The sequence below is a fragment of the Phaethon lepturus genome, unplaced genomic scaffold (genome assembly GCF_000687285.1).
Source record: "Phaethon lepturus isolate BGI_N335 unplaced genomic scaffold, ASM68728v1 scaffold11626, whole genome shotgun sequence".
Classification (NCBI taxonomy): domain Eukaryota; kingdom Metazoa; phylum Chordata; class Aves; order Phaethontiformes; family Phaethontidae; genus Phaethon; species Phaethon lepturus.
In genome coordinates this window covers 1-27,028 of record NW_010546958.1, presented here as the reverse complement: position 1 = coordinate 27,028, position 27,028 = coordinate 1, and the positions used below count along the sequence as shown (strand labels likewise).

At 40.4% G+C, this 27,028-nt stretch overlaps 2 protein-coding genes across 2 annotated transcripts in view; one reads left to right on the top strand and one right to left on the bottom strand.

Annotated features, from left to right (window-relative positions):
• HGSNAT (heparan-alpha-glucosaminide N-acetyltransferase) overlaps positions 1 to 4,072 on the top strand; it is a gene marked incomplete at its 5' end in the record, with an annotated part of 11,333 nt that extends 7,261 nt beyond the window's left edge. Inside the window, 6 exons of the mRNA XM_010289481.1 lie at positions 506 to 632; positions 813 to 899; positions 2,105 to 2,182; positions 2,299 to 2,369; positions 2,509 to 2,621; positions 3,652 to 4,072. Coding sequence (XP_010287783.1) covers positions 506 to 632; positions 813 to 899; positions 2,105 to 2,182; positions 2,299 to 2,369; positions 2,509 to 2,621; positions 3,652 to 3,833 — 658 coding nt within the window. The remainder of the gene's footprint in view (positions 1 to 505; positions 633 to 812; positions 900 to 2,104; positions 2,183 to 2,298; positions 2,370 to 2,508; positions 2,622 to 3,651) is intronic.
• Positions 4,073 to 4,998: 926 nt separating this feature from the next.
• INTS10 (integrator complex subunit 10) lies at positions 4,999 to 26,184 on the bottom strand (the record flags this gene model as incomplete). The annotated part of the gene is made up of 16 exons (XM_010289480.1): positions 4,999 to 5,370; positions 11,385 to 11,478; positions 12,538 to 12,700; positions 13,155 to 13,234; positions 13,613 to 13,721; positions 14,845 to 14,997; positions 16,940 to 17,022; positions 17,681 to 17,834; positions 18,611 to 18,744; positions 22,015 to 22,184; positions 22,629 to 22,800; positions 23,221 to 23,361; positions 23,665 to 23,746; positions 24,608 to 24,747; positions 25,757 to 25,860; positions 26,117 to 26,184. Coding segments are annotated over 16 exons (2,004 nt in total), but the record flags the coding sequence as incomplete, so codon positions are not given.
• Between the last annotated feature and the right edge of the window lie 844 nt (positions 26,185 to 27,028).

Below are 27,028 nucleotides of genomic sequence, written 5' to 3'. Positions count from 1 at the left end.
GGAAAGAATGAAAAGGAGAGCTTTTAGGCCAGCGGGGTTAAGGGGAGCATTCATCACATAAAAAAACCCTTTACTTTGGTACTAAAGTATCAGGTGTTATAAAGGTGACATCGTTGTTCATTTCTATGTAAAGAAGAGGATTAAAATCTCCCTGAGGTCTGCGTACAGTGATATATGATCATCACAATGTCATCCCTGTCTCTGTCTTTGCCCCGTTAAAGGGTCAGCACCATCCGAGCACATGGAGCAGCTGGCTGGGTAGCCAGGGCTGAACTGAAGCATTGCTTTAGGCTCCTGATACTGCCTGCCCCTCACGACCCAGCTGCTCATGGCATTGCAGTGATCAAAACAGGGTGGCCACCAGCCAGCTATCATGTAGGACCTGTGTTTCAGTGTGTGCCTCTGGCCAGGGAAAAGGGCGAGCATTTAGTGTGCTGGGCCAGTGGACCAGTGCAAGTGGAGTGTACCAACACTTTGTGCCATAACCTGTTTCCTTCTGTCCTAGGGGCTATCTGGGTCCTGGGGGCATTGGAGACTTTGGAAACTATCCCAACTGCACTGGAGGAGCAGCTGGTTACATTGATCGTTTGCTTCTTGGAGAAAACCATATATATCAGCATCCCTCCTCAAGTGTAAGTAGCTTTTGGTTTGCAGTATGAAGCCGCAGGCGAGTGCTGAACACAGCTGTCAGGAGGGGCTTGGGAATAATACATTGTCATGGTTTAGCCAAAGCCAGGACATATATGCAAGGGGATGGAGGAGAAAAGAGGTTGGTTGCTCAGGTGCCCTGTAACAACTGTTTTCTCTCTAAGGTGATTTACCAAACAACGATGCCGTATGATCCCGAAGGGATCCTGGGGACCATAAATACCATTTTTATGGCATTTCTGGGACTGCAGGTACCTCTTTTCCTTCTGGCTGTGTGCTATAACGGGAAGATGTGAAGGTATTTTGGAAATGAGGAGGCAACTTGGTTTCTTTATTTAAGGCTGAGACTGGTTCTAACAAAACCTTTTCCAGAGCAACGCTTTCAGGCTGACTTAGCCTGAGGTGAGCATCAGACAAGTAGAATCTGACCTGGCAGTAGCTTGCATTAGATAAACCAAGACTTTTTCTCAGTTTTTGTAAGGGATGGACACAAGAAGTTTGCAAAATATCCACCTGGAAACTTCCTTTGCTTGATTGAAGGTTTGGCTTATGCTGGGATTAGGCTGGCTCTGCATGTTAGAAAATGGAGCCAAGAGATGCATAGACTTCAAAGCTTCATTGTAAACATACCGTTTTAAAGGCTGCAGCTGTAACATGTTCCCCATTGCTAATTTTCTGCTTGACATGCAGTGTTAGCCATCTTGCATAGGTGCTATGGGTGTGCTCACCTTTCCAGACACACGGGAGGCAGCAGTACACATTAGTGTTACCAACATCAAGAGCTCACAGCTCACCACCGTGTTTAAAATAGGGTATTGTGATGCTTTTTGATGCAGTTCTAGTTAGTCATTGCTGGCCTTTCTCTCTGTGCAGCAGCTGTCAACCAAACTGAAGCTCTTGTGCCGGGAAAGGAATGTTACTGTATGTAAACACTGGGTAGTAATTGATTGGGAATCTCTGTGGGGCAGAGCTTGGAACAGAAGTGTGACACTGAGGATTGAGTTATCAGGACACATTTCTTAGTGGTGCGTGAAAAGGAGCGCATGCTCTGAGCAGGCCAGGATGTGACGTGGCGCTGTGGAGAAGCTGTTGGCACTGGTTGGGGAGTCAGCGTCGTGGTGTTCCTTTGTGCAGTCCTTGGTGAGGGGCAGGGAGCTCGAGTCACGTTGGGTTAACCTAACGAAGTTGCTTGTCCCCTTCCTTAGTGTTAACATAAGCAGGGAAGGGAGAAAAGGTGCACCTCTACTGCCGAGTGGGTTGCGTTTATGTATTTTCCCCATCTGTGTCCACTCTTTGCAAAGAGTTCCCATTCTGAGCCTTTCAGCCACTTAGTTGATATAAATTCTATTTGTGTTCTCTGTCTTAGCACAGGTAGCTGCTGGCAAATATATCTGGCTCTTGAAATGTAGTTACATTTATGGGCATGAATTAATTTTTTGTACTCCTTTTATATTAGGCAGGAAAAATTATCTTGTTCTACAAAGACCAGCACAAACAAATTATGAGTCGGTTCGTCATATGGAGCATAGTAATGGTAAGTCAGATAGTTATGTAGCTCTTTAATAGGCATGTATTTTTATGCAATGCAAACTTAGTATTTCTGAAATATGTTGCAGTGGATATATAAACTTTAGAAACTTTCTATTTCAGGGAATTATTTCTGCAATCTTGACAAAATGCTCTAAAGAAGAAGGGTTTATTCCCATAAACAAGAACTTATGGTAAGCAGAGAGATACAACTTTTAGTATGATTTTGTTAAAGTACTATTTTACGTTGGAGAATGTTTTACCTTTCTTATATTGAGATCTGTGTGTATCACATAGTTCTCTAAATAATCTTTCTACTGAAAATGTGTGTAGGTCAGTATCATATGTGACAACCATGAGCTGCTTTGCCTTCATCCTCTTATTGCTGATATATTACCTGGTGGATGTCAAGAGACTGTGGTCAGGTGCTCCATTTTTTTACCCAGGTCAGTAAAATCACAGCCAAAAACATATTGCTTCCAATTCTTTCTGCACTGATACTAGCCTTTTAGGTTTTCTGCGCTTCCTTCATTTTTAAAAGAGCTGGAATTTAGAATGAGGTAACCTGAAGGATACCAGAATGATTAACTTGAGCTGAATCTTCGTGTAGAACTGGGACAGTCAAGACAAGATATTTAGGAGGGACTATCAAGTTTTCAAATGAGGGCTGGAAGCTGCTATTGCCCAATGACTGTTCTCAGTTTGGTCTCAAGCTAAGGTCCCAGGGAACAGCTGCCTAGTACCAAGCAAAATACCACAGCTGGTTCGTAGTTGGTTTTGGAAAGGACGGCTGAGACTTGGGTAACCTAATGGGAAACTCAGAGGCTTGTCAACAGAGCAATACCACTTCTGAAGATGTGGAAGATGAAACCCCCTGGGCAGCTGTGTAGGTTCTGTCTCTGTGTTTTTAGATAAGCCTGTCTCCCAAAGCATCCCACTGAGGTTTTAACCACACTGGGCTCTTAACAAACATCTGAGTACAGAATGCAAACCCACAGCAGAGGAAACCTTTCAGCAACTTTGGTGTCTGGTGTCTGGACAGGAAGATGAGTAGGGTGACAGCGTGGTATCATATCTCCTACCAGAAATCCCAGAGCTTTGAAGGCAGTCAGCATTTGTTTGCAAAGGCAACAGATCTGACCAAATAGGTTGGCCCTTGGCCGTGCTGAAGACAATAACTGTGATTGTTCTTCTTGTCAGTAAAATTGCAGGATACTGATTTGGTTGCATTTTCAATTTAGCATAGAGGTTGTCTGTATTTCTTTTCTATAAATGTTTTGAGGGAGAGAACCCCTCAGACTGTATTTGAAAACAGACCTGTGTAGCATCTTTGGGGCAAGTAACATGAGCTGTCATGATTAGCTGCTGTTGTCTTGGTGCCACTCTGTTTCATAAGCCAGGCATGCCCCTGCCTGCTTACTCTGAAGCAAGCTCATACCTGCTCTTTCAGATGGTATGACCTGTGCTTACTTTCAGGAATGAACTCAATCCTGGTCTACATTGGACACGAAGTGTTTGAAAACTATTTCCCTTTTAAGTGGAAGATGCAAGACAGTCAATCCCACGCAGAGCATCTGACTCAAAATCTCATTGCGACAACTCTTTGGGTTATAATATCGTATTTACTTTACAGGAGAAGGATATTCTGGAAAATCTGATGGAGGTGGTCAAGGTGTAGTGGGCCTAGATTCTGATGGGGCAAGTGCATAAGGTGGACTAGCCTGAAACATTGCCACTGGTGCTAGGCTGTATTACTAAAAAGGGATACTAGTTCAAGTTTACAGTGCCATGGAAGCTGTCATCAAGACTTTTATGGGACTTAAGGGACAGTATTTTCCTGTTTAGCAAAAATTTACTAGTCTGCTGCAGTTGCTCTCTTACCCTTTTCTGTATTTTGTAAATATTTAACTGATCTCCCTCCGTCATCTAGAGAAACTGAACATATTGCAACAGTTAGGCAGTCAAAGACAGCCTGATGGTGCTTATGAAAGGAACTGAAAGGGATCTGGGTGGTGACTGCAAGGGGTTATCAGAATGGGATTGTGGTAACAGTCATTGCATCTGACAAGACACCCCCTAACTCACATGGTCTGGGGTTTGTATATACCGTTGGCACCTGCCACGTGCCTGCACCACTGGCTACTGGCACACATGTAACTCGGCCAGCTTTTTGACTTGGAAGCACTGGCAGCATCCTCAGCCCCACACTTGAGTCGGCAGTGTGGTGACCGAGAAAGCTCAGTGGCACCTCTGTGCTAGTGTGCTGCGGGAAATGGCGACTCAGCTGATTGTTCTTCACTGTGTGGTCTTGGATCAAAACCTTAAGTTTAGGATCCTGCTGAAGCCTGCTGCCAAAGATCTCTTCTACTGGCTTATTAATCAGCATGGTGCTGCTACACGTTCTGGCCCTTTGTGTTACATACCTCTAGCATAGATGAGGTCTGAGTTTCACATTCTGCACTCTAAAGAGTACAGAAAGGCCAGATCCTACTGACTTTTGGTAATATCCAAATGATTACACAAGTTCGATCAAAGCATTCCTCTTCATAAATGGATTTATGTAAGGGTCCTGAATCTGAAAACTAGCAATACAGGTAGAATTCAGCCAAAAAGGAAGAGACAGCAGACCAATTCAATGTAAGATAATCGTTTTTGGAAACTCAGAAAATTCATTCATGCTGTGATTTCCAACCTAGTGCTAATAAAAAGCCTGAAATACCCTGCCATGTTCTCTGTGTATATATAAAAATGAAAAGAACTAAGACACACACCTTAGTATAATGCTACAGAAAAAAACCTCCAAACAAACAGGACATTACTGAAGACTTCTTAAACAAAGTTTTATTTATAAAGTTTGATCTACCCACATAAGAAAATTAAACGGTGAACAAACACTGTGTAGTATTTGTGTACTGCAGAATCTGTAACTCCTAGGGAACTTCTTTGACTCTCTGGACAAGTGATTTTCCACTGCTGTTCATACAATTAAGAGACTTCCCCTCTCTCCCTAAGAGACATTGCATCATGATCCAGTCCATTCAAGCAAGAGTCTGAAGCAGCAGTATTTTCTCATTAATGCAGAACCTATGCAAGACCACCATGAGGTTTTCCCCACAGCGTGAGACCTGGCGCTCCATGGCCAGGCGGAAATCTTCTTTCACTCCTTTAGTTATACCCCGGGTAACTGTATGATGCCTTAAGCCATGAAGGAGAGAGAGACAAACAAAATCAAATAACGGTTATTTGGTGTACTACAGTAATTTAAAAGGTGCTGCATGTCAGTTACTATACATCTACTGTCCATACCTGAGTTTATATAAAGAGATACAAATAGCCCGTGCTATGCTACTTTTTAAAAATCACGTGTTTAGTAGCTTATGCATCTTTCAACAGTTAGAAGTTCCACAAAAGTCTATGTTCTCATTGCTTTGAGTATGACTGTTGGGGTCGGGGGGGAATTGTTGCTGTTCTGGCTAACAGGAAAATCTATTTGCTTAACCTAGCATGTACAGAGTTCTCCTTGCTTGGAGAAGGGAATTTTTTTTTTCTTCTCTCTACCTTTGCTGCCCAGGCCACTTCCTCCATGTAATCACTTCTACAAATGGCTGGGGTTTAAACCAGAGTGAAAAGATTAACCTGTGTCTTCTGGAGGAAGGGGACAGATGGCTGCCACCATAAAGGGCAGAGGGTATCTTGTACCAGTAGGAAAGTGCAGGAAGGACCTATATCATCATATGGGCACTGGTAACTCTTTGACGAATGAAAGGCACAGTGAACACTTACTTCACAGGCCAACACAAAGCCCAGCTCAAGCCAGGCTGTGAGTCTGCGTCAGTAGACTGCGCAAGTAGCTGTTCTGGAGATACCAGACACGAGGCAGGGATTATGTTTATTCTGAGCAGAAGTTCAGGACTTGTTTTCAAACAGAACAAAGGTCCAGCTACTGAGCAAGCTAAAGTGGTGCTGTCTGGGGTAAGTCTTGGGATATTGCCCTGTTAAAGGTCATTTTGATGAACAGTTCTTTGTCTGCACACTGGCCTGCAGCACTTGATACCTAACTTTTGTCCTTAAGGCAACGTTCTGCAGCACCAAAGCAATACACTTTACTTGTACTGGTCCACAATGGGATAAGTAAGATCAAGGCTTTGCAACATCTACCTGCAAGCCCTAACTGGGAAGGGAAGCAAAAGATATGCCCTGAAATGAGAGCCCTAGCACTACTAAGGGAGCAGCATAAATTAAATTAGAGAGAAAAGCATAATGCTAACGGTGAGACAAGTCCTGAGCCGTAGGTAAGAAGGGAAGAGCTGGACCAAACCCAGCAAGCACACTGGAAGACAGAAAGGAAACAAAAAATAAAGGGTAAAGGCATCTATGCCAATCCAGAGATGCTGGAAACGAGAAAGGGAAAAGTCTGGGAATTGCCCTCACCAGCAATACCACCTCACCTTCACTTAAATCAGCAAGTCCAGCATTTGAGAAGAGATTTCTCTGCCAAAACAGCAGAGACCTCTGTAACACATGGAAAAGGCAAAGAAGAGACTAGCCTGGAGACTACTGGGCAATTCATTGATGAGCTAGGCTGAGTGAAGCAAAACTGCATTGAAAATACCCCCAGCATTTTCAGAGGTTGTGGGATGAGCCCTGTTTTCCATCTTTTACTGTCTTAAACACTGCTGGCAGCCAAGTGCTACAGTCAGTTACAACCTAAAGGAGAATATACAACCTACAGCTACTGAGAAAGCCATCAGTGCTTTTGAAGATGTCATGTAACAGTTGGAAAACAAAAAAACAGAATTCAGAATAACTGAAATGAAGAAAAGTAGCTACAAACGGATCCAGTAACCAGTATCTTGAAAAGAAAGGCTTATACTCTTGCTAATATGTGACTAAGCATTGGTATCATTTGGGGGGATTTCTACATTTTTGTTTAAATTCAACAGTGATTATTAAATTGAAGGGACATGGGTACTGGCAACTTATGAGAAAAAGAAAAATAAATGTTATAATAGAACAACATGGTTTGCCAGGCAATGTAGGCACAAATGGAGGAAAAAAAAAAAGAAAGATAAATATTGAGTAACAAATTGCTGAAAACCATGGGCAGTAAAACATGTTGACAAAACACAGCACACTATGAGCAGGGTTTTTCCACTTGGTACCTGTCAGCAGTCTGTATGCTGGGCTGTAGCACAGGTATGAATTCCTGCTTTTCCTGCTGCAGTAACCCCATGGGAGGGCTAGAAGTCCTTTAAAAAACAGCAAATAGCAGCATTCAAACACCCACACACCAACTCCCCCCCGGTGCAAAACAACTCTCCAGAAAAAGGAGCAACAAAGAGCTAGGGTGAGACCACATAGCAGTATGACCACCGAGCAGCCGAAGGGGTGCAGGACCCTAACAGCATCAAGCATGCAAATATCCCCAGATTTCATTGCAAGGCTGTTCTGCAACTGTGGTCTAAATATATACACGTATTTTTGGACAGTTACACCGGGAGAAAGGACAGTAGTAGGTGCAAAAACAATTCACAGTTGTACTACAATGAACTGTTGTAGCTCTTCCCAGGAAGTGTGTCGATCAGAAAAGATGTAAGCAGAGGAGCACTGCAAATACCACAGCTTCCCTGCAGAGCCAGCAAGAGCGCGTCAGAGAACCAGGAGAGCCCACAACTTGGGAGTTAAGGGATTTGCTGCTGAGCCCAAGCCAAGTGCATGCACAGCGGGTATCAGCCAAATTGAGTCCATGACAGTGTTTGTTACAGGTTGCCTAAGTATATTTTCACTAGCCCACAGTTTTCACTGTTTCAAATTCAAACTGCATACAAAAATGTCTGTTAAAGGACAGCACAATGTCAGAGCACAAATGCCCACTCAGAGCAATCTCCCGTTTATGACCAGGGCCACATGAACTAGCTACCAAAAGGTGTCTCAGCTGAAAGACAGTTTGTCTTCTCTGTGAAGTTAAATCCTTATCTCTGTGTGGTATCCATAACACAAGATACAACCTCACATGTCCAGCCTACAGCAAATCCAATGCCCCACCTAAGGAGAAATGAGACATTTGGTACATAGAGAACAGAGCTCGTTTCTTAACGTAAGTCCCTCAAAATGTCACCTAAATCTTATTAGGCACCTGAGTACTGAGTGCATCATTCACCCCATAGCTGCTGAGAAGGGAGCAGAGAAGCAAGACTCGCACTTACATACCTATAATACCGAGTTAGGTGCCTACCTTCAGATCTCACAGGTGAGCATTTTGGTTAGCATCTCTAGTTTGTTAATGAACACGAATGGAGAGCTATGCTTATAAAAGTCAAATAAAGACGGGACATTTTAGTAGTACAGAAACACTCTACAATACAGCTACAATAATCTGAAATAAAATATTCACAAGAATTATTCAATCAAATGAGATAATTTTTCAAGAGTTCTTGGCATGAATGAGTCCAGTACTTGGAAAAATGGACAGGGGGAATAGAAAATGCAAAGGAACAGCAAGATGTTATTGGTCCCAAAGTAGCAGACGTTTGCAAAAGGCATTCTGCACAACTGTGTCTTCATTACTGTTTGCAAGATCTGCAGTCAGAACTAAACATACCTAAGTGCACAATCAGAATAAAAATTACACTGTCAAGGTACTTTGTTTCACTTCAAACCAACTGAGCTTCTCCTTCTCTGTTCCCAGGGGGAGATGTGATGGGAATGTGAGTAGCAGCAGAACACGCAACAGCACCCACCTCAAGTTTATGTAACTTGGTAGGCCAAGATTAGACTAATAGAGTAAGATTTATCAAAAAGACGAGCACGGTATTAATCAGTCATTTCTTGCATATTGTTTTCTTCCTCTTCAACCTCATAACACTGTCACTACTGACATGTATGATCAGTACAACTATGAAACTTGGCTTGTCTAGAATGGAGTTCAAAAGCACTTAGCGGTTCAATTCAGAGCTCATCATAGAAGTCTTTGCTGACAATGCAAATAGAATGATCTGGCTATATCATCAGTTAAAACCAAAACCATGGACCTTCATATTCCCACAATGGGTACAGCAAAGGGAAAGCTTACAAGCTGTATATATATTTCGCAGGACCCGACTATAAGTCTGCAGGCTACCAAGATCTTGTTTCATCTTTTGAAAACTACATTGCAGTTTGCTTTCCCAGGTTCAGAAAAATGCAACATAATTTCCTATAAAGTATGAGGTACTGAGGAAAAGTATTGGAAGAAGAATGGGGAATTGACCTGGGGAGAAAATGTCCTCTAAGTCATGAAACAAAAAGCTGTCCTTCTAAAAAACATGTGATATCTGTAATATATTTCCCATCAATTAGGATGCAGGATTGCTATGTACATTTATGCTGAGGAAAGATCAGGCAAAGGAGCAACTGCTTTGTCTTTGGGCTGTTGTGGCAAACTCGCAGTCTTCCTGTGCATGACTGAACAATACCTGAGCTGCCTCTGCTAATTACTGGGAGGATGGTGCAGCACCTCATACAACCAGAACTGGTGTTCGTTTTGAAAGATGAAAGCCAGTCTGCAAGTTTTGAGCCTACTAGCCATTGTCCCTGGAAGCAGGGCTGTGCTGGCACACTTTATCTAAAACCCTAGCTGGGGAAGGCCGCAAGCTAACCAGTGCTGCTGAGGTCAACACAGTTGGGTGACACCATCTCTGAGCCTCACAGCCAGTCCAGCTAAAAAAATATCTGGGATACCAGTGCAGTAGACATCATCTCCAATTAGTGGACTATACTCTGAACTCTCCGTCACATCAGTTCTCTGATGAAGTGATTCCTGACCTACACGGCTTTTCCAGATGGGCGGGATATTTGACCATCTTGGCTCAATAAGCACAAAGAAACGGACCTCTCTCCTACAAGCATTTCCATCATTCAGGAAACATAACACTGGTCAAAAAGAGGTCAAAGAGAGATTTCTGTCTTGCTAGAAACACTACTCGCTACCTACTGCCTGAATGGTGGGGTCAGAACAGTAAGTAACAGCTACCATGCCAATCAAAATAAAAGCTGTGACGCAGAGAAATAGTACTGAACTATTACAAGTCACTTGAAATAGCAGCTAAGAAGTTACCAGGCATAGTCTTCAGTGATAAGCCTTCTTGCTGACAAAGCTTATTACTTAACATTGTATGTAGTGGAGCATACCCTGATTCTTGTTTTCATACAGCTGGTTACAGCAGTAAGACCTACCAAGGGTAAGAGTTTGAAAACCTACAGCTTAAAAGAGAAAATTCTCTGTCACATAATTAAGCATTTGTATTTCTTCTTTTTAATTTATTTAGTTACACCTAGTATCTCATTTTTGTGTTGGTTACCTAGAACTCTGGAAAATCTATTTACTATTCCAAATTTGGACCCAGTTGTCTAATGTTAGGCTCCCAATTTTTGAAAACTTTATCCCATTTCTGGTTAGTGAATAGCCAGAATATACTGACCCAAACTGGAATTTCAACAAACTTTAGCAGTTCCCCTCTTATAAAGCAAAATACCACAAGTTCTTATAAACAACCAGGATATTCCAAAACATTCTGCCACTAAAACCCTGCAGCAGATACTTGTTCAGTCTTGACTCAAAACTAAGAACACCTAGGAAGTTAATCCAAATTATTAATATCCTTCAGCATCTCATAATAAGCTAAGCAGAATAAGCTCGTTCAGTGCATAGCAAGAGATGACCTGCTAGTTCTGACAAAAAGTTATTAGAGTTTACCTGGAGTGTAATTTATGTTTTATACTTAAGTTTTCCATCAATCAGTGGTCCTTCACAACTTTGTTTACAACAAATAGTGCTTTCTGTGCACCATTACTGTTCAGCAAAATTATTAAGAACACCTTGCACTCATGCCTGATTATTTAAAGAATTCCTGCAAAGTGCAAGTGTCTGGTTGAGAGAGCAATACTGTAATCACTTTAATACGAATCATTCTAAAGCAAATGCCACACTTAAAGTTCTGTAGAAGTAGGAGTTTAAAGTTGAAGAACCCCCAAAAGAATTCACAGATCAGCCGGAGAGTCAGAAAAAGAAACTCATGTCCTTGTTTGTACTCCTTAGCCAACGCCTTATATTTAAACTCAAAGACATGACAAACCTACTAGTCAGAAGATTACATGAAAGTAAAGACAACCAGAACATACTCCCTTTTTTTTTTTTGCAAAGAAAACAGTAAATACTTTTTTATCCTTACTTGATCAACATTGCTTGATTTGGCAGCAGTTCCAGATGAATTTTCCCTCCTTCCTGTGTTCTTAAATAAGCAAATTCCTCCAACATATCAATATCTGAAGAAAACGTTAAAGATGTGAGTAGGCAAAAAATGGTAAGAGAACATTCCTTCTTATCCCTCATATCACAAGCCACATTGCTGAAAGGACAGTCAAAATGAACAGCTACTGAAGTATCTCATTCTTAAAAGTGATAAAGAAGATTACAGCACATATTCCTAATCCTCCACAAATTCATGAGAAATGGCTTTTTAAAATGCAAAATACACACATCAAGTCAATTTCTTTTCTTTCTTTATTTCTTCATATGTACAGTTAGACAGAGGTAAAGAAAGCTCATGTCTCCGAGCAAACTCGCTGGTTGTTTTTACTTCCTTTTCCTGCATTGCAGGTTATCAAAGCAGTGCATATTGAGGCTGGGACTGAAGGAAATGCCACCAGGGTGGCATATACCACCCGTTTTAGTTTTCTATTTTGGTCCCCTATTTAGCTTTTCTTCCCCCCCCCCCCCTTCTTTTAACACCAGAGCTTTTTTAGTTGTCTCAGATAGGAGTTAGACCCCTTGCTTCCTGGGGACCATGGCTGGGTGTCTATTTAGGTTAAACACTAAACTGTCCACGTGTGTGTATGCTGATCCAAGTGTCTGTCAGATATCTGAATATGGAAAGCAGACATGCTTTGCATGAACTTTGACACAGCTCATTATCTTACTCAACCCAAAGATCTTACCCACACAAAGCATTTAATAAATTCAACTCTTTGGAGCATAGGTACAGCTTTATCATTTTTGTTAACAACTTGTAGTATAATGCCCTATAGATCTTACTGAAAAGACTGCTATCGCTTGCAGGAGCAGCCTAAGCTGCTACTGTTTTTCTGAATGGAAGTGCAATTGCAATGTACTTAAGGGTACTATCAAGTGCCAGAACAGGTGACAGGAGGCATATTTATAGTCCATTGTGCACTGCCCTCTATTATAAGAGGCTTGCATGGTATGGAAATAAATGCAGAATATGATTTACAGAGAGCTGCTGCTGAAACTATCTTAACAGCTTTTTCAACACCCCCGCACATAGTTTTGGACGTGAAAGACATTCTTGGTTAGAGAAAGGATACTCGTGACATAGTTGAAAAAATTCTCATACTGGAAGTTTCCTTGTTGGCAGATTTTGTTGATGGCTTTCAGGAACAAGTTCTCACCCCTTGGCCACTCATGCTGAAGCAAAACAACTACGTGGCCCAGCGCCATATCATCTCTGCTGTCTGTGAAAGCTCTGAGCTTCAGGGAAAAAATTGACATTGAGACAATCAGGAACCACATGTCGCTTTTATAAATATATGGGGTTCATCTCACCTACATCTGTGCAAATACAAAGGAAGTTCTTCAGGAGTGTCTTTAAAATAGGTTAGAAATTTCCAGCCAAAATACCAAATTCTCTCCGCTGACCTATAAGGGAAGTCTGAATACAGACCAAAATAGTTTGAGATTAATTCTATCTCCTCTGCCCCAAACTAAACCAAATAGAAGAGAAAAAGGAGAGAACAGACCCTCCTCCATCAATGGTCCTTCCCCCCGCCCCAAAAGAGCCTCCATTTAGGGGAGAAGCACTTGAGGCACAGGCCTTCAACAGCTAGTCACACCACTGAGATTAGGCCATGCAGCTTCAGGACCCCAGATATGTAAACTAGGCCTTAGAGACACAAGAGAATTTGAAGCCTTGACTGTAGCTTACCTTGAAACAAGCTAACAATAGATGAAGGCAGTAAGGCATGATAGCTCTGCTGGTACATGGCCAAAGCTTCAAATCAGACCCTGCAACAGAACAGTTTATCATACACTTCTTTAGGGGGTCTCATGATTGTCTAAGTTTGAAAGAAATTAGAATGGAACAAAACAAATCTATAATTGCCAAATCTCAGGTAGGAAGAAAAACTTTGAAGGTAAATTATGAATGATTCAAAATGTGAAGTTACACATTTTAAAATTTTTTCATTTCTCTTTTCCTGTGGTAGGACTTTGTCACCAAAAGACTTTAATAGGTACCAGCAGGAAAACCACTCACAAAAACAATAGGGGATAAAGAAGCTCTTCCCTTTTTGTAATAAAAAAAGTGAAGAATTACATACTCAACTGAAACACATGAACTAAAACTGACATGATACTGAGTTTAGGGTAGTAGCAACACCATACCTTTCCTGAATTTAGACTTTACTTTAGGTTGCTCCTCTTGTACTTTACCTCCTTCTTGTATTGGAAGTAAAATACAGCACATGAGGTCAAGCACTTTTTCACATGTTTGCTATAAAAAGAAGAGAGACACAATAATGCTAAGTCTAAATTAAAGTTCTTAAATACAGATATGTTAATAATGGTTAAAAATTTCAGACACTGCAAAGAAGAAAACAATCACAAAATTTCCTGCTAGAACTTGAGTGGACTTACTGCGTAACATAGTTTGGCTGAGCAAAAATCATAGCTGTTATTAAACAATCTCTGAGAGCCTACATAAGTAATTTTAATTGTGAAAAAAATAGGTATTGGCATTCTTCATTTCAAGAGTGTAGGATCAATACAACTACAATCAAAAACTATTTTATTTTGAAGGATTAAGTTTTCAAATGAATTCTTAGAATAGCTTTTAAAAGCTTGTTCTGTCCATGGTAAAAATAGAAAGGAAAATGGCAATCTGACAGCATGACAGAAACGCAATGAATTTTTAACACTATTTCCTACAGACAGTAAGAGGTCTGTAAGGATGTATTACCACATTTCCAGTGAAAAATTAGTAAACTGGAAGGGACAAAAAGATTCGTCCTATAGTACTAGGCTGACATTAGATCGTAAGAGACTCAGCCTTTACTATTAGCGCTGACACTGACTGACCTTAGACCACCATGCACTCCTGTAATATTAAAACCACAAAATATGTATTGCAAAGGTAAAGCAAGTTTAGAGGTCAGGCCAGACAATATTGTTCTGGAGTCTCTTATACTGTCAGTTGATAACTAATTCTTTTCTAAGATGATCACAGAAGTTTCTTTTCTATAAACCTTTTCTTTCCCCTGCCACATGAAGCCTATATCTAAGAATTTTCCCTCAATATTGAAACTGTTTCAGTAAAGTTAAGGAATTCAAATCTGTTACATTTACAGACAATGCAAATACTTGTAGCTATGGAAAATCATAACTAAACCCCCCAAATCATAGCTACCAATGGACTATATAAGAGAGACGCTAATGGACAGTCAGTTAATGTGCCAGGAAGTGCAATTCTTCTCCCTGTGAAGCATGGATTTTTCAGCAGACCCTGGCTTATGTTCAATACCCTTCTGAAAGCAGGCTAACGGGAAAACTCAAAGGAAGAAGACAAATGGGAACCACAGGGCCAGATGAAGGACCAGTGTGTGGAATGCAGCACGTACCCGATATTCACCAAGGGCAAAGTGGCATGTTGCTAACTGGATTAGTGCTCTCTGATTTTCTAGTGATCCTTGTCCTGTAATTTGCTGTGGAGAATGAGAGCCCTGAAGAGCTGCCAAGTGATGTAGGCTGCTAATTGCTTTTTTGTACTGCCCCTTTAAAAAAGAGATAAAAAGACAGTGTTAGTGTCTTCTGTATACAATGGGTAGAAAAGTAGAAATTAAAATTCTCTTACAGAAAGCTTTAAAAACAGAGCATGTCCAAGTAACAGGGCTTCAAAATTTTAACCTAGCAGAACACTCTCCAGTGATGTGCTGTGTACAGGAGTGTGCAACGATCACTTGCAAGGCAGTGAGAAGAAAAACAGAATTCTGCTTTAAAAGCCTGTTTACAAAATTGCATTTATAACTGAAAAAAAAATCATGCTCTTCAGGTTAATCATTACCTTATTTAGACTAAGAAAGTTTGAAATAGCTCTTGTTCAGGTACAAGTACAGGCAAAAATAAAAGACCCCCAAAGGAAAAATATAAAAGAACAAGCTTTGTTCTGCAGATGGTATTTGGAATGAGTACAGTCAGACTAATTTCTGAGAATGATAGATTTTAACTGAGACATTACGATCTTCTGCTATTTGAAAATTCCTCTCTCTGATTGTGTTCCAATATAATGCACTGACAGACAAATAAAATGCCCTTTTCTTCCATACCACTGTTGATACCCACTGGTCAAAACACCAATGTAAAGGTCTCTCCACATGCCAAAACTAGCTGGACTCAACAAAGAGCTATTGGGACAGGAATATCCTAAGTAGGGTAGCTAGCTTATGGCAAGAATGGTATGATTCCATCGACAAAAGGGTCATACTTTAAAGGTGTAATGGGTTTGTGTGGCAAGGTTTTGGTACTGGGGTGGGGGGTGGTCTATGGGGGTGGCTTCTGTGAGAAGCTGCTAGAAGCTTCCCTTGTGTCTGACAGAGCCAATGCCAGCCGGCTCCAAGATGGACCCGCTGGTGGCCAAGCCCAAGCCCATCAGCAATGGTGGTAGTGCCTCTGGGATGATGTTAAGAAGGAGGGGGAAAAAAAAGCATCAGCAATTGCAGCCAGAGAGAGGAGTAAGAACATGTGAAACAACTCTGCAGACACAAAGCTCAGTGCAGAAGGAGGGGGAGGAGGTGCTCCAGGTGCCAGAGCAGAGATTCCCCTGCAGCCCATGGTGAAGAACATGGTGAGGCAGGCTGTTCCCCTGCAGCCCATGGAGCTCCACGGTGGAGCAGATATCCACCGGCAGCCCAGGGAGGACCCCACACTGGAGCAGGGGGATGCCCAAAGGAGGCTGTGGCCCCGTGGGAAGCCCACACTGGAGCAGACTCCTGCCAGCACCTGTGGACCTGTGGAGAGAGGAGCCCATGCTGGAGCAGGTTTGCTGGCAGGACTTGTGACCCCATGGGGGTCCCACACTGGAGCAGTCTGTGCCTGAAGGACTGCACCCCATGGAAGGGTCCCAGGCTAAAGCAGTTCATGAAGAACTGCAGCCTGTGGGAAGGACTCATGTTGAAGTTCATGGAGGACTGTCTCCTGTGGGAGACCCCACGCTGGAACAGGGGAAAAGTGTGAGGAGTCCTCTCCCTGAGGAGGAAGGAGTGGCAGAAACAACGTGAGATGAACTGACCACAACCCCCATTCTCCATCCCCTGTGCTGCTCGAGGGGGAAGAAGGTAGAAAAATTGGGAGCAAAGTTGAGCCTCGGAAGAAGGGAGGGGTGGGGGGAAGGTGTGTTTAAGATTTAGTTTTAGTTCTCATATCCTACTCTGATTTTGACTGGCAATAAATGAAATTAATTTCCCCAAGTCGAGTCTGTTTTGCCTGTGACGGTAATTGGTGAGTGATCTCTCCCTGTCCTTATGTTGACCCATAAGCTTCTCATTACATTTTCTCTCCCCTGTCCAGCTGAGGAGGGGGAGTGATAGAGCAGCTTTGGTGGGCATCTGGCATCCAGCAGACACTTAAAGCAGTCAAACTGGCTAATCAGAACAGCTATTCACTAGAAGGAAGAGCAATGTGGTATCACTTTTACTAGTTTTTACTTCATTTTTTTACCTGGTAGATGATCATGTCTGTAAGAAAGATTCTTAACCAAAGCCAGGTGTCTGTCTTCCATGACAAACAAATTCTGGTGAACTCTTCATAGGTGGTCAGAGAAGAAAAAAGTAAAAGAGAAAATGAAGCATTTCACAGCTTTGGGTTAAAAATCAATTATATAGGGGGAAAAAAAGCTGAGTTTAAAGATGAAAAAAACAAAACAGTAAGAGTGTGAAATCTTTCAAATATAGGACACTCTCCTCCTATACAATCATATTTTGATTATACTTCACAGTATCCAACAAATCTAAAAGCAGGCAGGTGGTACTATTTGTCTGCTTTTTAAATGAGAAATTTGTTTTCAAGATTATCACACCAGATATTATCAGAACGGGAGAGACACAGTAAAGACACATCTTCCTAAGCATGAACGAAAGCAGCGATTAGCAGCACATCCTCACCAAGTATTATCAGCACTACTACTAGCCAGCTGCTCCTTCAGTAAAAGCTGCTTCCAAGAGAAGTGGGGGTGAATAAGCAATGATGCCTGAAGAATGAAACGAAATCCAGAAACAAAATATTCATAAATGCAACAACTGATAAAGCTTCTTATTGGAACTCCATCAAAAATACTCAGGGCCCAAAGTAAATTCAATTTTAAGGATCCACAATGACAGGAATTCTGTTTTAACAATAGTAAAATGACTTCTATGCACAGCAGTGAAGCCCAAATGCAACTCTGCCTGCAGTTAGCCTTACCTTTGTCGAGTGACTCCAGAGAATAGAGCAGCTCCCAGCTCTCTCTTGCCAGTTTAAAACTCTCTAATACTTCAATAGAGTTTGCAAGATCTGCCTTGTTTACTGTAATATGGCGACTTCGCGCCTTCCCAGAAGGATCCTCATCATCTGAGCTCTGCTTAGAAGTCAGTATAAAACAAAAAGATTCACTTCTTCCTTTATACTTATTTCAAAAGACTCTAAAGTCATAAAAGTTTCACTGAAGACAAGAAAACAATTCTGTACTAGAGATGCCAAGGTCCTAGTTTAAGTGCCTTCAACTGACTTTTCACTTAGCTTGTTTTAGTATTAGAACAACCTGTTTTGCTACCAAGAAACTCAGTGGTATAGTGTGATAAACAGTATTCCAAAAGAATTCATTCTGTTAAACGCAGCGTACCACCACTGAACTGCAGCCAGATTATCTGTTAAAATACATACATACTTTATCACTCAGTTTAAGCTTACAGTGGCATAATGCAAAGGAAATGTAATTCTTGTGTAAATGCGTACTTCTACCAGCATAGAAATTGTATAAAATAGTGGTTTCCTACTATTAAAGAAATAGACACATTCACAGTTCTACTCATGAAAAGTCAAGTAATTGGAGGTTTAGCTGTAGAACATCTGACTGCTATAGCTACCATTTTTAACAGCTTCTGCAGTCTCTGCTGAACTCCTTCAACCTAAAGTATCCCATCAGCACATACATATCTACAGCAATTGCTATAAAAAATTGTTTCATTCTTGCTGGCTTTAGCCAAAAAAATATGTTTACAAATTGTGGTCATAAACAGCTATTCCAGGGTAGCTCTAAAAATATGTCTATTACATCTGTGTCAAAACCACTATTGTCTAAATTCCAGTACCAATGCCATTCTGGTTATGAACAAAGAAGTCTAAAAAAGTTACCATTGTTTTTTCTCTTCCTTCAGCAAGTTTCCTCTTTTTGTGTATGTGTTTGTTACGATCAATATCTGTATCACCATAGATGTTGGTCACATCCTCAAGAAGAACCAGTGGCACTTGATTTGGAGCATTTGGACCTGGATTTAAAGATAAATTAATTCAGGATTGCTCTAAACTGATCTCAAAGGTCTCATGCCTACGTCAAGCTGGTTTTGTTTCCTTCACAAGTAATGATTATAATGCTAGAGAAAACAATCTGAAATTAATTCACTTAAGCTGCATAAGCTTAAACTACGCTGGTAAACTATGGTTTTCTCAAAGCAGCCTTACGGTAAAGGTCAGAATGCATTTACCAGACATCACAAGAGTTTGCTCGAGAGCTTCAGAATATCTTTGAATCCTTTTCTTATAGAACAGTCACAAGATATACTCCGGCAGCAGGTGTTCTCTCATCAAGCATATTTGCTTTTACAGAAGTACAACTATTTAAAGGGTGAACAGAACAAATGGCTCTGAAGTGAACAGCCACAAACATGGCAAAGCACAGCAATATTCTCAAAACATTCTCATAAGAAACCAGAGCAATTTGCTGACAGGCACTGATGCCTCAAAGGAGTGAGTGTATTTTGTCACAAGATTTCCCTAGTAGGATCACTGAGTCTCAGCTTTGCCCCCACTGATTTCAGTGTACAGAATTAAACCTTTAACTGACTGCCAGAGCCCATCATCACTCCCCAAAGCCTCTAGAGAAGCCTCATTTTGAAGCACAGAAGACATAATTTCTATTTCCACTGTTGTCACAGAACGGTGGGATCTGGTACCTGTTATTTCAGACCTCAGTGCTTAAGTTTCACTAGATATAAAATAAGAACAACACTTCTTAATCTCAAACAACATTGGTACATGGCCACTACTGAGAAAGCTTTCCTTCTGAAAACATTTTCTCCTTTTGCACAATCAAGTTGTATATAGACGTGCAAAGCTCAGGCAAAGAAAAATATAAAGGAAAGGGGAAATCCATTGATCTGTTTTTCCTTTTTGAAATCTCCACCAGACAAGACAGTAGCGCAGACAAGTATTTTCAGTACGTGCATTTCTTCCGTTTCTATGTGCAGAAAGTTATGAGGCTAAGGCCTCATTCACAATTGCAAAGAACTAATTTGAGAGTATAGTGTAAGGACAATCCATTTCATCTCCTGACATAAATAAACCTATATTAATCTTTTCCCATCTACTCAAAAGTGATGTAGGAGTCCACTATGACATAAGTTAATGTTACAGGAAACAAGCAATGTGGCAGGGTTAACAAATGATGTTATCTCCTTTGACTAGGTTCAAACTAAATACCACCACTGAAATGTCCCACACACAAAGGCTACAACACACTGAAACCACCATCTCTCCTGTACCATCATGTATTCCAACGTGTTGGAATCTAACCTGTGTAAACTGAAAATAGAGCCAAGTCATAATATAGAAAATAGCATCCATGAGAAACAGATACGAAAGTACCACAACTGGGATGCTGGAAGAGTTTTATCACTAGAATTTCAAGAGCTGCCTACTTCTAAAACATGAGAAGAAAAGAGTGGGGTTTTCTTTTACTCATACTGATTTGAATGAGTACCAGTTAAGTGCTTTGCTTTCCAAAGAAATGTTCTCTTCTCAGTAGCAGGCAAGTGCACTGTACCCTTTATGCCAAAACCTCCGGTCCTAAAAAAAACCAAAAACCTAACCTCACCCTTGACTTGGGCTGCAAACTTTCTCTTACATTACTGAAAGTTACACAGCCATCCAAAGAGCAATGTCGTGCTCTTCTGTCTCACTGAGCTCTAGAATCTAAGCTTACAGAGTTTTTAATTGATTTCTAGCACAGGGTGTTATAAATAAACCCCTAAAAGCATCAGCCCAAATAGCAACTCCTGCCAAGCCTGCAGGCAGCCTGAAAGTTATGAAAGGTGTGAATTGCCTCATTCATTTCTCAAGTCTCCAGCAAGACAGATAGGAATTATGTAAGAGAAATGCATTGAAAAGTTTTGTCTCAAGACGTTTCTTTCAAGTCCATGCACATGAGAAGAAAGTCACAGATCAAAGCTCAGAGCTACTCAGTTAAGGAGGAGACACACCTTTTTTCCCCACCACTAAGTTTCCAAAATACATAGGATTCTACATTTCTACAATGAGCCCTCTAAAGAGAAGGAGGAAAAATCGTAATGATAGAAAGAATATGAAAGGCACTGAATACCACTGCACTTTAATGCCAAAGCAGAAATGAGTAAAAGATGTCTTGGAAATATTTTCCTGATGTCAGGAAATGACAGAGGGTACCAGAAATGCTGCACTGAAGGGAATGCGCTCTGCTATCTCAGTATACTTTCTTTTTTTGGTGGTTCAGTCTGAAACTGTGAGCTTTAACATACTCAGTTGTGCAACTTAGAAAGGAACATTTTCACCAGTGCTTTACTTCCTTTCTTCCTCAATGCAGAATCAAGCAGCTAAAACTATATGCATAGCTAAAGTATCTCACCACCCCACCATAACTCTTCTTTCCTCTGGATAGAACAAAAAAATCAACTAAATTAGTCCCTGTATTGGTTAAAATGTTCTTTGCATTCAAGCTGTCATGTCATTTGTCTTCTGAGCTTAGCTGTCTACTGATATTGTTCAGCTGATTACCCAACTTCCTGTAAAGTTGTTTAAAACCCATCATTTGTATTGAGTGTTTCATTGCTCAAACAATCATTTGCTCCACGCAGAAAACTGTGATGAACTACACACAAAATTAAAATTCTTAAATGTTCAATTTACAAACTAATTACAAATAAGGTAAGGATTAATGTCCAAAGCACACCTTAAAGATTATGCTTAAACTATAGAAAGAAAGCCAAGTTGGAAGCTTGTCAATTTCAGGAAATCTTTTCCTATTCAGTTTTAATTTAATTATAAATTTGTTGTGTGTTCCCAATGTAAAAATATCTTCACTTATTTTGTGGAAGCTTTTTGTACAATCTTTTGATTCAAGGAAGCCAGGAAAATGTCAGCTTCAAAGAAACAGAATCAGAGGAGAAAATGAAACAAACACGATGCTGATGGAAGAGCAGGAATTAACCCTAGCAATGTTTCTCATAACATCTGGTCTGTTACTGTTCTCTTTTCTAGACAACTAACTGCTGCCAACCAAGGCTGAAACCACGATGCTACGTTAGATTGATCTTTGGTCTGATCCACTACAGCAGTTGTCATGAGCTACTTCTGCTGGTAAGACTAATGGCTCGGGAGAATTTTTAAAAAGACCCATGTCACACTGTAATATGATAGTTTCAAAGACTAATGAGAGAAGATCTTTCAGACATTAGCAATGAAATCACAAAGAACTCTTTACAAAAGTTGAAACACTAGAAACTAACCTTGAAAGAGCGATGGCTGGATGTTGCTGACATACTGGAACGCATTTTTAAAGAAGACCAACATTGTGGAATACACTACTTGATTCTTATATTTAGCGTGTGCTTCACTATCAAAGTTACTGATGTATCTGCAGAGGTCTTTCATTCGATGCAACATGTCACCAAAACTTCTGAGGAAGAGAGACAAAAAGATTCATGAAGTTACACAGACTCCAAAACTAAAGGAAAGAATGCATGGTGAATATGAAAAACTTCATGTTTTGACTGAGGAAATCCCCCAGCTGCAAGTCGCTGAAGGCTGGAAATGCACGCCAGTGAAACTTCACTAAACATCTGCCATGTTTGTCTTTGCTGAGGCACCAAGGGAAGGATATCCCCTAGTACTACAGCTCTTATGCACGACTTTCATCAGCAAAAATTTACTTTAGAGACTAATTTGAAAGCGTTCCCTGGATCCACATTTTTGCTTTATATCGTACAGTCTTGAAAGAAAAACTGCACTGATTTACACAGAATGTCCTCATGTTAAAATCCTTCTTCAACCCCTCTCCTTAAGAATTAAAAAGCCAAACTCTCTTTAAGAAGAAATACCCAAAAAAGTACACATTTCTCACCTTCTTCCCTTATCCATTTGCCATTCACATCTCATTCCCACGACAGACAATATTTTAAATAGCCTCTCCCAAGGATCTGTAATCTGGGATGATTTCTCTGTGAGGCCATCTATTACGTACTTCTGAGAGCTACGCTTGCTTGGAGACATAATATCAGAGGAATCTTGTGAACCTAGGAAAACCAGCACATTTTTCTCTTTGTAAAGAAATCAAACCAACTGATTTATTTTCAATAAGGAGGTAATGTAAAAATGTACATCAGAGCTTTCAGGGTAACCATTCTTTACTGAGAAGGCTAACAGGGAGCAGTAGGCACTTCTGCCTCCACATACAAGAGAGATTATAGGCTGGATAAGGAGATCTTGGACATTTTTTCCTACCTCTTAGTACATATGTTGAAGCATCATGACTAAGTAGTTGAAGCATCATGACGTATTTTGTTATCAAAGAACTAAGAAACATCAAATACTACTATTAAACCTTGTCTATGGGATACATCACAGAAAAGTAATGCATTCTTCATTTATAGACGTCACTTCAGTAATACTGAAATACATTCTAAGAAAGGTTAATTTTGTAAAAATATTCTTACCTTGATATTGGCTTTCTGTCTGTGTAGATCTAGTTACATAGTTAATATAAAATTCCGCTGCTTTATTCAGATATTTATATAACAAGCTGGCAGGAAGTCGAACATCAGGGTTGTTAATTATTAGAGGAAGAACATCACAAACTAAAATAGAAAACAAACCAAAAAATGCCTTGGGTTTGTGGGTTTTTTTGTTCTATTTATCCTAAGTAAGGTTTCTCAATCAGCAATGTAAGCCTCCATCTCCAACTGACCATATACCATATACCACACGAATGACTGTAATACCAATTTCTACCATATGGTCAGCCTGGTCTAATGTGGCCTCAGCCTCTTCTCACTTAAGCAGTTTTCTAATCTTAATATCTTGAAAGTAGTTTATTGAACTCAGAATCTTGCCATACTAAAAAGTTGTATAATAAAACAAGAACAATAATATTTTCTTACCAAATAATTTTCTAAAACAATTCACTGGGGATTCTTGGTCTTCAATACTTTCAGCATCTAATAATGTTTCTCCAAGGCCTACCTGTGTAAGCAGAGGTGAAAATCAAACACTGGACTAGTGGTTCTAGAAACTTTTTGAACCACAATTCAATGGAGTTGAACAATAATGCAGTGGATGCATGAGTAGCAATTCACTATATGGCAACTGCACGTGCTCATCTCAAAATATATAGTTAAACTATCCCTACCTAACAACAGGTGAAAAGCAATGCCAGAAGATAGCAAAACAAGACCAAGAGAAAAATTGTGCATGCGACTGTATGAGTAAAGATATGCACAGAGAAGTGAAAGCGATGGAAGTACCAGGCCTTGAAGCTGCAGCTTGTCACCTGACCTGTAGTAACTGACTGTGCATTCTGCCTGATGCTAGTACAAGCTAGAACATGTTAGTGTAAGTCAGTCTCAGAACGACCAGGTTTTATAGTCTTTGAACTATTTTTACACTATACTTAAACTGTCTTTAAATAAAGTAGGTCATCATTTAAAGCACTCCTGCTGTAGTTTTCTAAGTCAAAGCAAACACACTGCTTGTTAGTCTAGTCATAACCTCAAAGCACTCTGCACTCAATGAGTTTACTGACAAAAAGCTGAAGCAATTAAAACTCCTTGACACTGTTTTTTGTGCTATTCTGCTTTTTCAAAGAGCATGTAATATTCTTTGCATTTACAAAACAAAAAATTGTTTTATTTGCTTCCATTTCTTTTCTGCCCAATTCTTTCCTGATGGTAACCTCAAGATACAGCAATCTGAACTATTAGCCACAAGTAAACATGAATTAAAGACTCACCCTCCCACTAGGCAAAGGAAAATACATTTGATCAAAATCTCAAGAAACAGAATGCCGATATCCTGAATAGTTACTATGAGCTTCTCTTCTCTTACCCCATGTTGCACCACAGTCTCTGGGAAACGTCGCAGAAGTAGTAATAGCATTTCTGCCCTTTCTAATGTGTTAAAACACTGCTCTGTGGCCTTCAGTAACATTTCACACTGGACCCGACCAGGAAGGGTTTCAAATAATCCTTAAAAAAAAAATTAAAATGTTTAACTTGCTATGTCTGAATTGTGACTGACAAAGGGTAAAAGACTAGTCAACATCACCTTGCCATGAAGAATGAAAGAAATCTCCTTTCACTTTTTTCTACTTTTAATATTTATGCCTGGGAAAAAAAAGGCTGTTTCTTTCAGAGAAGACCGTATGAATATTTATCTGTGTTTATTCAGGTGCACAGAACTTGAATTAACAAGTAAGACTGCTAATGAGTGGAATACTGAAAATCCCAATACTTAAATACTTGACATTTTAAGATGCTTTTTCAAGAATGTTAATCTATTTTTTTACTTGCATTCCACTTCTATAATCATTTCATTAAAAAGTATTTTTTTCAATTTAAACTTCCAATGAGATTCTAAGAAGAAACCAACATATTCTCTCTGTAAGTTTTATGTATCCTCTCTGAAAAATAAAACACACCCCATGAAAAAGCAAATGTTTCCTTAACTGGAATAGCCTGTGTGCAGAGTTACGCACTGCTTATCCTTAGAACTTCTGAAGCACATATTCAAACAGCAGATTATAATTTGTCAGGTGTAAATCCTGCTTTCAAAGCTGCCTGTGGTTGCCAGCAGTGAATGCCAAGCCCTTCTGATTACTGTTCATTTTCATAACCCTCACTTCATATGTACGAAAATTCACCCCATTTTTATGATCATTCATTGTTCTCTGCAATCAGTGGGACAATGATTCCTAAGTCCCATTCCACTTATTTCCTATGCAATCTCTTTTCTAAGTTCTTGTTTTTCTGGCAGACTTAGTCTACCCATATCAGAGACAAAGCAATTAGAATCAGCTTCTCATGTCCCTTTGTGTTTCCTAAGCCTAACACACTGAATGAAGTCTCTAAGGCTGAACTGAGCAAAAAAATCTGCAGCCCACAGGCAAAGTTAAAAGACTGACATTTACTTGCCATGCTAGACAGATAACCAGAAATTCCTTCAGGACTCTCCCTATTCGTTGAATAGAATCCTTACCTCTTAAAAATTGTGTCTGCTTGTCCTGCGAGTCATTCCTTAGCGCTGATGTAATAACGCTAATCTCCCTCCATACAGCAGGTTGGTCTGGAAAATTCACAAACCTGTAATAAAGTTTGAGGAATATATAGTGATCTCAGAATCCGCTTCCAAGACAAAACCTTCCTATGAAAGAAAGTGCATGGGCAAATGGAAAATAAAACCTTCCTTTTTACAGTTTATTTTTAATTAATAAGACCTTTTCTGCTTCATTCATCCACATGGATTTCCAAGAACACTCACATTATATTTTTGGAAACTCTGACATTTATGGAAACAAGCATCTGGCATAACTGTAGAGTTACAGCTCTGATTACTTACATGTCGTAGAGCAGCCTGCCTGCAGATGCTGTCCTTTCAGCATTCCTCTCAATAGTGTACATCTCATACTGCAAGATGAGAGAACAGAATATTAGCTTTCCTGAATACATTTATGAATCAGATTAGTCCTTCCACTCTAAAAAACTGCCCCCAACTTGCCACAGCAATCTGAATAACAGAAAATGAAAGGATTCAAACATTGCTGTAGGAATTTGTAGCTGAGTTTAGACTATCGAATCACACATTAAACTAGGCATAAACATCTGTATGATAATGTAAGTACTCAAATACTAACATGCTGGCTTTATTTTTACACAAATAAAGATCTTAGTTAGAATTCAAAGAGTTCTTTGACCAGCGTTTATTTCCAGTCAGATGCAATGCAAAACGCCAAGCTATTACAAAAGCCATGGGCAAGAGAGGTACTTTACACCTTTATTAGAAACGACTATTTTTTTTGCAGTATCAAACTCAAATGTTTCATCATCTGTAGAATGAAGCATAAAGGGACCTTCCCCTCAGTTATTAAAAACTTCCACCTCTTTCACAAAGCATTCATAGGAGCCGACTTTATTGCAGGTAAACACAACGAGCAGTTACAAGCTCACCACTTTATTTTTAACCACCAGACACCACAGTCAGAGGCTGGGCATCTGCAGCACTGCCCCCGCATGGTTCTGCGTTTCCCAGCAGACGCCCTGTGCATTCAGGGGGGAGTGAAACGCGACGAAGAAAGTCTGCGGAAGTGTTCGGCTGCAAAACAGGGGTGCCGAGTCCGGTCCCTGTCATGGGTGCTGGGTCGAACGTCTCTGGGGATGCTGGGCCAGGTCTCTAGCTGAGTGCTAGGCCCGAAAGCCTATCAGGGCGCTATGTCTGGCCCCTGCCATGGGTGCTGGGCCCGGCCCCTGCCAG